At 35.0% G+C, this 10,813-nt stretch overlaps 1 protein-coding gene across 1 annotated transcript; it reads left to right on the plus strand.

Annotated features, from left to right (window-relative positions):
* Window positions 1–3,854: 3,854 nt before the first annotated feature.
* Window positions 3,855–10,441, plus strand: LOC135129856 (uncharacterized). The gene is made up of 4 exons (XM_064057125.1): window positions 3,855–3,972; window positions 4,060–4,163; window positions 6,870–7,304; window positions 10,220–10,441. Exons 1-4 carry the CDS (start codon window positions 3,855–3,857, stop codon window positions 10,439–10,441), a joined length of 879 nt encoding a protein of 292 aa, XP_063913195.1.
* The last annotated feature ends 372 nt before the right edge of the window (window positions 10,442–10,813 follow it).

Consider the following 10,813-nt stretch of genomic DNA (forward strand, 5'->3'; position numbering starts at 1 on the left):
TTAAAACATAATAAACTAACATATGTTCACACGAGACTCAACACAAAAAAATAGTCGTTTTTTTTGCGCCACCCTAGTATAAAGTCATAATATTTTGCATATTTCAGGGAGGATTTATTCGGCCAAAAGTTCAAGATGACGTCATCAATTTTTTGGAAGGGGATAAACAAATAAATTTGCTTAACAATTTACCATGATTGATTACGATGACCTTCAAATATTTACAGGATTTCAGAGCATTCGGTTTGACAATTTCAAAGTTAAATTGCGAAATATTGTTGTAGAGTTTTGATTTTTTTTTTTCAAAAATCTAGGTGTTTAGGGTGAAAATTCGACATGGATTCACACACCGCAAGTGCAGGAGTATCTTATTTTATAAAATTTAAAAAGATTTACTACATATTATAAATTTTGGAGATGAGGTCATGCCATTGGTGGTCGGGATGGTTAGGTTAGTTAAACTGAGAACTGAGATCAGTTAAAATTTTGTTAATGATTGGGGCATTAATTTTAGCTGAAATTGGAATTTTACTTGCTACACTGAAAATGTAGTAAATCCAGGCAACGAACCTCTAGGTTTTGCAAATGTGTCGAGAATGTTCCAATCTCGAAGTACTCATGAGCTACATAATTTTTCGTTTATTCTATCATGTAATGTGGAATTTACTTAGTGACCATCTTCCAAAGTTTGGAGATCATGAGTATGAAAAAATGCAAAAATTCTTTATACATTTTAGAATTATTTTGAACTGCAGATTTGGTAAAAATTGTTGCACTTTTCTCAAAATATCTATGTAAGTCTATAGATCTTGAACCCATGAAATCTTTTAATTTTTATATTTGATTTATATTATTGTATCTAGCTGCCATAAAAATGTTCTTTTCGATTTTGGATTAAGTGAACTAGAACTCTTTCGTTTTTTTTTACTTCAGAAGTTCTTAATGTCTGAGTTTTAGTAATCTTATTAATAATATTAGACTTTTTAAGTCTAAATTGTCCATTTTTAAACAAACTTGTCATAAAATTGTTGACAATATTTGAAATAAAAGTAGATGATCCATTTTTTTGGAATAACGTGTACATAAAGGTAAAAAATGGCATTTGAAGGTGTATGTCAAAATAAACCTCGTACCGTTAAATTTCCCTTCTAAAACTTTAATTGCTCAGTGAAAACAAACAACGTCAAAAATTAATCACTCGCTACCTGCATCGCATCGTCTTTGTTATTTAAATACCACCGCACCGACTAATCAATTTCCGTTGATTAGAAATACCTACAGAGCTCTTTGTCTTGTCATATGAAATACCTCTCGAACGGGCCTTCCCTAGGGCCATTCCGCACCCTTTAGGCCACCTATTGAACCGTAACATCGGTCTTAAATTTAGATTTAACTCTCTTCTCTATATACATAATGTATTCCGGCACACGTCCACATCTTTCATCGATACGTATTGAGTATTTGTATGCGTCTACCTTATAAATATCAATGGGACTTTTAAGTATGGCGCTTTGTGGTCGGTACCTGGATCTCGTTGATTGCCCTCCGCTAAACCACAATAGCATTGTGATCAAGAGCGGGGGCCACATAAACACGATTTTAATTTGGAGAAAGACGGAGAGGAGAAGCTCGCCAATAAATAATTAACAAGGAGAAAGACTGAAATTGTCGTCGGCATACCAGATTGTGCGGTCAAGAGGTCAGGATGTCGACGTTGAGGCTCTCTCGTATTTTAACAGTTTGACCTTTGGAAAAACGTTAGAACCGGGAATATCCATTAAATGCAGTGGTTTATTAGTGATGGAATTGCAGCGGACCTGGCTGGCTTTTCTTCGAGAAAAATGGCGGGTCAGATGTCGAGAGGTGTGCTGAAAATTGGAACTGGGTTGGACCAGGGGTCAGGTGTTAGCGAAAATAAATATGCAGAGAGGATGGTTTAGTGCCATGGTTGGGGATGTGTGTTAATGTGCCTGCAGGCGAAGACAACTCTTCCCGGAAGAAACATCAAAAAGTTGCTTTTGCAGAGATGGCTCAGGCTTTTTTAGTAACTAAAATTAACAAAAAAAATATTTCGACAGAACTTCCTTCGCCCTTGAGTACAAGTCCCCTTTTTCGAAAATCATTCGATTGTGTGTATTCTAGTATTTTATTAACTAGCTATTTTATTGACTAACTAGTTACTCTCTTGAAAAATATTATTACTTATATTTATTATACCTTAATATGTTTTCAAGGTATATTTAAGGGACGACACAACTTACCTCATCTGACAACTGTCCACTTAAAACTTTTGCTGCATTAGTTAGTTTAGTACAAGCCCCATTTTTACTAACATCTTCGTCTAATTTTTTTGAGACTGTATGTTTTTGTAATTTTGTTAATGTTACACCAATTAATTAGTATTTGCTATTTATGAAACTTAAGTTCTGATTTAATTTAGGACTATTTAATCTTGTTAGCTTCCTTGACTGCTGCAGATGAACTATTATCAAATTTTGACATGATTTCAGAAATATTTTACATAAAATGGTGTAGCAATTTATGTAAGAAATGACCTTAACGTTAATGTAAAAGTGTTAGAGGGTGCGCAAAACTATAAGATATTTGAGCATGTCTGTGTGGAAGTCTTGATATCGAATTTTATAATTGTTGTTATTTGTCTTTCTCCAGACGGCGATCCTGACGAATTTATGTTCAGATTGGAAACCGTAATGCACAATTTTGAAAAGTACAAAGTCCATTTGTATGTTATGATGATTTTAATTTTGATTTCAAGGAAAAGAAAGGACGCTGTGGAGAGGTACGCAATATTCTAAATAATTTTGGCTTACGGCAGCCTATTTTTGAATATACGGGGAATATAAAAGGGAACAGCAAATCTATTATTGACAATATATTCTTGAATATAAATGAAAATTTAGATGCTACTGTTGTCTGCACATATATCCCAGACCTCCATGCCCAAATAGCTTCGTTAAGCATGAATTTTCTCATTTCATTGATATGTTATTCTCGATAAATTGGACTACCATTTTAATAATGGGTAAGTTTCCTGACAATTTTTCGGTGTTCTAAGTATAACAGATTTCTAGATATTTTCAATTATGTCTATCCTGTTAAACGCAAGCTAATAACAAAAAGCATAGGCTCAAAATTGTGGATGACTCCTGAACTTTATGAGGAAACTCATAAACTTAGGGATCTTGATAAGCTTTGGAAAGAAACGGGCAACATTGTTGCTCGGGAACAATTCAAACTACGAAAGAAAAATTATAGTGTTGCAATTATTCAAGCAAAACCAAATTTAAATGACAATAGACTCATAAATGCTCCAAATAAATCACAAGTTGCATGGAAAATTTTACATGAGGAAACTAACATTGGTAAAAAAAAAACATGTAGCAAAAACCTTAAGGATATTAGTAGCGCATATATGTATTAGCCAAACCACTATCATTATGAATTAATCAATATTTTGAGCAGGAAATTTTCCCAGAAGAGTTAAAAAGGGGTAGTATTTGTCCAATCTTTAAAAAAGGAGAGCATTCTTCCATCACCAATTATAGACCTGTGTCTCGTCAATCTACATTTTCAAAAAATTTTGAAAAAACATACTATTTGCAACTAGAACAGTTTATAAACAAACATTATCTACTTAAAAACTAAACTATCAGTTTGGCTTTAGAAAGTCTATGTCAACACAAGATGCGACCTACCAGTTCTGCAATTCAATTATTAACTTTTTAGAGGATAAATTTAAATGTGCAGGTCTTTTTTTCGATATGTCCAAAGCTTTTGATATTCTAGACCATAAATTAAAGTTAGTAAAACTACACAGGTATAGAATAAGAGGGATGCCTTACGACTGGTTGTCGTCCTACTCAAAAAATAGGTCACATATAGTGAAATGTGTATTTTCTGGTAAAACTTGCTACTCAAATGCCATTACTTTGTCTACGGGAGTTCCTCAAGGTAATATTTTAGGGCCCTTACTTTTTATTTTATTTGTAAATGATATTCCGATTAGTATACCCAATAGTCAACAATTCCTCTTTGCAGATGACAGATCGTTAACAACAGGAGTCCAAAATGATGCTCAATTGGGAACTTCAATCACCAATATGGCGTCGAAGACTTTAGAATGGTACAGTTTAAACGGGCTTGTACTAAATTGTGACAAGACTCAATTGATACAGTTTACAACTAAATTTAATCCACGAAATTATAGTATTCTCAGTAAGCTTGGTGGGAAAAGCATAAGAGTAGTTGACGAAGTGAAATTCTTAGGAATCACTAATGACTCTAAGACTGAGCTTGTTAGTAAATACACATGTTTTGAAATGTCTTTATTATGCTCAAGTATATCTACATCTGAGTTATTGCATCCTATGTTGGGGGAATACACCCAATATAGACAAAGTTTTCCTTGCCCAAAAAAAAAAATTGTCAGAATTCTTTTTAATCTAAGTTTTCGGGAGTCTTGTAGATCGATATTTGTAAATAAATGAATACTAACTGTAAGTTCTATATATATTAACTTCTGCTATGCTTGTCCAACTCCTCGTTAAATACATTTGTAGAACTATCTACATTTACAAGGTTTAGAAGCCGTTAAGTAAAGAATTCCACTAATACGCCTAATTGGGGGTGCCCGTAAATGAAGTCTTGGAAAAACCCGTTTGCATTACTAGAAAAGGTCGGTACTTATTTACTTGCATACTGCCAATAACCAACTGTATTATATTGTACTAAAATTAAGATTTTCAGATAATTTCTACGAAAAATGGAGCAAAAATTATGCACTTAACATTAAAATATGCAGTAAATGCAAAAAAAATTGTTAAATATGCGGAATATGCAAAAATATGCATTTTGCATATTATCCGAGCCTTGCTAATCAATACAATAAATTGCGTCACTGGTCCATTGGTAAACCACAAAATAGTCAAAATATTTTGCAGATTTGGAACAGAATTTATCTGGAAAAATTCGAGATGAGGGGGATAAACGAATAAATTTTGATTAACGATTTACCAGGAGTACGATAACCTTAAAACGGTTGCAAGACACAATTTTAATTTTTTTTTTCACAAAAATCTGGATGTCTAAGGTGAAAACACCGCAAGTGCAGAAGCGTCATTTAAAATTATGATATCTTTTCCAAACAAAGATAAGGTACTGAACGAAAACTTTTGGCCAAAGGGTATTGTGCTAAATCGTTACTATTTTCCAAAGCAACAATCCATCAGTAAACAGGGTGGTCATAACGAATTTAACGACAACAATGCTTTTTTCGAAAAGCTTATGTAAAGTACAAAACTAATAAAAACAGAGATCTTGCCCCTGCAAAAAATAATATTAATATCTTGTACCAAAATGTCCAGTCCTTGAGAAATAAAACAGAAGAACTGGAAGCTTTTCTTGAAGATCAAAATTTGTCACCTTCTATTATATGCCTCACCGAACATTGGCTATCAGATCCCGAGTGCAACGTTGTATCAGTGGAACGATATTCTGCAAAATCTTACTTCTCAAGAGGAAGTAAAGGATATGGTGGATCCATTATTTTTACCCATCAAGAACTTATTGGCGACAGCATACCCAAGTTAGTAGCCCTATCTTCCAGTAAAATATAATAATATAGGCGACTTTGATGAGTTCCTACGTATTATAGCAAAACTTTTAAATTGCTTAGATGTCAAAAAAAAACATAATTCTTGGGGGTGACCTAAACGTCATTTTCAACTCCAATGATGCAAAAAGATCTGCCTTGCTGGACCTAATCCTAAGTTACGGTCTTAAACCCATTGTTAATTTCAACACTAGAATGACAAATTGCCTGGACAATGTTTTCACCAACATACAAGAATATTATCTCCGTGTTAGTCCTATAGATCTAGATATTTCTGACCATCGAGGAATATGGCTTGCGATTGATTTTCCTTTCAATCAATCGACGGAGAAGATTGTTATGTCACGACCCATTACCGAATTTGGAAAATTCTGTCTTTACAAATCCCTGGAGTTAGTTGATTGGAACATCATCACAAATAACTATTCTGACGCGAACAAAAGTTTTCAAGAACTCATTAATGTGATACAACACAATGTCTTTCTATGTTTCCCTGAAAAATTAGTTAAGGCATCTCATTATAAATCAGTGCGCTCAATCGACTCAAAAACATGAAAAATAACCTGTTAAAATTCTCTGCACTGACATTAGGGCAGCTAGAAATTTATATCGTAATCTGTACCGGGACGCAATTCGTGAGACCAAAATCACTGCTAACGAAAACTACATAAAACAGGCCCACAATGAAATATAAGCTATGTGGTTTACCATCAATGCAAAACGCAGTGACAAATTAACTAATGTTATCAAACGTTGTAACAAAAATGTCAATGATTTCAATGTTTTCTTCTGTAACATTGCTAGGAATATAACCAGCAAAATACCTCCTTCAAATTATGACCCCTTATTTTTAATGTGTAGTGACTGTAATAGTAATGCATCGTATTTTCAATTCAGGGAAGTATCTTGTGCCGAAGTTCGAGAAGTAATTAATAAATTGAGAAACAGCAAATCTAGAGACGTCTATGGGTTTAGTGTCGAAATAATCAAAACTATCAGAGATATTATTTTATCCCCCCTCACAAAATTAATTAATACTTGTATTAAAACCTGTACCTTCCCTGACTGTCTAAAGGTTGCGAATGTTATCCCAATTCTTAAAAAAGGTGACCCTAGTGACCGTAGTAATTATCGTCCAATATCGCTTCTTCCGATTTTTTCTAAAATTTTGGAAAAAATTCTTATGGTGCAATTGAGTGGCTATTTTGAGGAACATAATTTAATCTGTTCCAATCAGTTTGGCTTCAGGTCTCGATTAAACACATCAAAAGCTGTTATAGATCTCGTTGACGAGATCACGGACTGCTTTCACGAAGGTACTTATGCTATAGCATCCTTCTTAGATTTGACCAAGGCCTTCGACTGTGTGTGCCATTCGCTACTACTTCGAAAACTCTATTTCTATAATCTGCACCCAGAGAGTGTTCGTCTCGTATCGTCATATCTTAGAAACAGAATTCAAAAAGTCACTATGGGAGAAACGTCTTCTAGCTATCTGCCTGTTACGTGTAGCTTCCCGCAGGGATCAATATTAGGCCCACTTCTCTTCTTAATTTTTATTAATGACCTCCCGTCTAATTTAACAAATTCAAAAGTTATTTTATACGCCGACGACACCACTATACTAAACAGAGGTGATTTTCTTGAAGAATGTGAAGATAAGACTTTGGAGGTACAGTCGAAAGCTAAACTATGGTTCAACAGCAACAAACTAAGCATGAATACCGACAAATCAGTCAATATGTTTTTCACACTGAACAGAGATAACCCAACAAATTAAAGCTATGGCAAAGACACGGTATTTCTTGGTATTACCATCGACGACCAACTTCTTTGGAAAACTCACGGGGATAAACTGGCAAAAAAACTAAGTAAAAACATCTTTCTACTTCGTCAACTTAGGAAAAATGTATCCCTAAAAACAACATTAGTTGCATACTTTGCCCTTTTTCATTCTCTGCTGGAATATGGAATAACAGTGTGGGGACACTCTGTCATTCGTCATAGAATCTTTGCTCTCCAAAGACGGGCCATACGTAGCATAACTGGTCTTGACTATCGTGCTGACTGTAAATCAGCGTTCGTTTCTCTTAATATTCTAACTCTACCTTCACTGTTTATCTACAACTGAATGATGAATATCTAAAATGTAAGGATTTCGATTGATTAAATATGTAAGTAGGTAGCCTAAGCAATTAATGACCTGTGTAAAACAATTTGTTTTTAACACCAATAATAGTATATTAAAGAACGAGTTTCATAAGGCAAATATTGAGGCACGAATCCAAGTTTATAGAACGAGCGGCGAAGCCGCGAGTTATATAAAGGATGAGTGCCTCAATGGCCTTATGAACGAGTTATTTATACTATTTTTTCTACCGCACACGTTTTTTCCCAAAATTTAATTGAAATTTGCATTTTTTTTAATCTAGGGACTTTTGTCGTGGTTGGTAATGGGTTGATCTGACACTAACCACGAAATATTTGAGGTTCGAATTTTCACAACAACAACTGTAATTTGAATCAATTCGAGTTTTTGTAATTTAAAATTGGTTAAAATGTCTTGCGAAGAAGTTACGCGTCCGGAAACATGGGAAATTTCAAGTTTACATTTGCCACTGACATTCACCTGACATTTCTCGTCATGGCTACCAATCTTACCGATCTAAATTACACCAGATCTATTAAAGAACGCCTTTCCGCTATTAACGAACTGCTGTGACGTCATTTGCGTGCGTTAATAGCTCTATTAGAAAACCGAAAAACGTGGGCGGTAGAAAAATTATCTTAGCTTATCTTATCTTATAGTATCGTATTTTATAAAAATAAAAAAAAAATCCAATTCCGAATTTTGGAATGACGTCATTCCATTGGTGATGGGGATGATCAGCCAACATTTGGTTAGCATTTTACCATCTACACGCTATTCCTAATACACGTACAAAATTTGATAACAATTGGGACGGTCATTCTGTTTAATAAAAACTGACACAGACGCCAGATAGACGGAAAAGGAAGACCACTCTTTTGTATTCTAGGGGTCTTCAAACATGAAAATGGCAAGTCGCTGGATGGATTCGATTACTATACTTCCTTAGCTTAGGTACAGGAAGTCGTTCATATGTATACATATATGAAAATCAATTTTATCTTAGCAGGTACTAACCCCGCCCACCCGCCCTCTATTTTCTTAGGGGATATGTTATTTTCGAAAATCAGTCTTAACTTGACAGCTACTCGCCCCACCCACCCACCCTTTCTCCTCTTAGAGGGTATCTCAGTTGCCAAAATCAGTCTTATCTTGACAGCTACTAGCCCCACCCACCCACCCACTCTTTTCTTAGAAGATATGTCGTATGTGTAATATCCTTGGAAAGAAATGATAAAGACACAGGTGACAAACGTAGACAAGCAAACCTCTACAGGCAATTTTTTTTTCGTATCGGTGTCACAATTGTCTCTATCCACTCTCCGTCTGGTCGAGTGATTCCCTGTAGCCGTCCTCCGCATGTCCGACTTGCACACGATTGCTTTTTCTATGAGTCTGTTCACATATACTGTTTCACCGCGACGTACGAAGTCAGGGATAAACAAATTAATAGACATTTTTCTGCATTAATTGATGTATCATACGACTATACTTTAGTTTTGTCTGTGACATCCATTGCAGTGAATGATGTATCCTACTAACCAATGGAAAACTATGAATTGTTGTAAAGTACACGGATAAGTACAGTATGATAAATAATAACAGAAAAAAAATTTGCAACACTGCAGGATTCGTACTCACTCGGTGCTTCCATTGGGAAAACAAATCTTACACCCATAAAGCTTAATTTACGGAGTCGTGTATAATGTGACAAAAGAGGAGGAAACTTAAATAAATTGACTGATTCATTAATTTTTTTTGACTCACTTGTATAAACAAATCTAAAAAATATGAATGCAGTGGTAAATTACAGATACATTGACTGAATATTTGTGACAGTTTGATTCCTTAAACTTCAGTATTTTTTATTATAGAGTGTTAAAGCTATTTTATATCTTTTATACCCAAACAATATCTATGTACTTTGACAAAAAAAAAATCATTAATAAATATTACGTACGAAGCTTGTCTTAATAAATTCACATTAATAATTTAGCAATGTACTTGATTTCAAACGATATATTAAACATTTTAAAAAAGTTTCATCAAAATGGCATTTGTTTTTGATAATTATTATGAGATTTTTTTACTCTATTTCATTGTAATATTATTAGTGAAGTTTCCAGACACTCTTAAAAGCGTCACTTCTTCTGCCCCCTCGCCACCAAATTCCCAACCCACTCCTCCCCAGCCGCCCGTCCGGCCCATGATTGATAATAAAATTAACTTTATTTTTGGCGTAATTGTCGCGACTTCGTCCACGCCGCACGGCCACTTCAGGCATCCTTAAAAGGCCTCGTCCTCGCAAAAAGCAACCGCAACAAAATGTAAAATTATAGGCTGGTCGATCGAAGTAATTATTTTGAGAAAATTACAGACATTGATTAGTTATTGGCATGAGTTAAAAAATCAACTTAACATTGCTGTACATCTCGCAGCGCTCGCCCAGACCGACGTCTCAACATTCCAAACTGAAAGCCACCGTCTTCTTCCACATGGTCTACCAGTTTTATTTGCTAACAGCTATTGCTACTGGAAACAGAATCGAAGCGATCGAGCTACGACGCGTCCCTCCAGCCGAAGCGGCGCTCCGAAACGAGCCAAACAAGCCAAGTCGGTCTTGGATCGCTCCGGAAGGCCGTGCTGGAGAAATAACGTGAACGTGTTTGGAATTTCTGAACTGGACACACTTCTTATCTTTGTCATTTGGAGCGTCTTCGTTACATGAGGGTCTCGACAGCCACCCCGATTCTTCGATTGATATCGGGAAATAAATTACTCGGGAAAAAATATACAAGCCAGAGTTCAACGAGAAAAAATTCAATTATGTGGTTTTTGTGCGGGTTATGTTGCTTCATGTTGTCGCCGGATCTACTGGAGAGCAAAAAAGGCACTAGGAAGGTTTTTATTTTATCGGGTCGTGAAATAGTAAATCTACGGTTTCAAGTAAACCCATCTCCACGGAAATCAATCAATTTAAACAAAAAAATAAATTTGAAGTAGAAACTGTCACCGTCGATTTTATTAAACCG

Source organism: Zophobas morio, unplaced genomic scaffold (assembly GCF_036711695.1).
Source record: "Zophobas morio isolate AGI-343-1 ecotype UQ-CSIRO unplaced genomic scaffold, CSIRO_AGI_Zmor_V1 ptg000017l, whole genome shotgun sequence".
NCBI lineage: Eukaryota > Metazoa > Arthropoda > Insecta > Coleoptera > Tenebrionidae > Zophobas > Zophobas morio.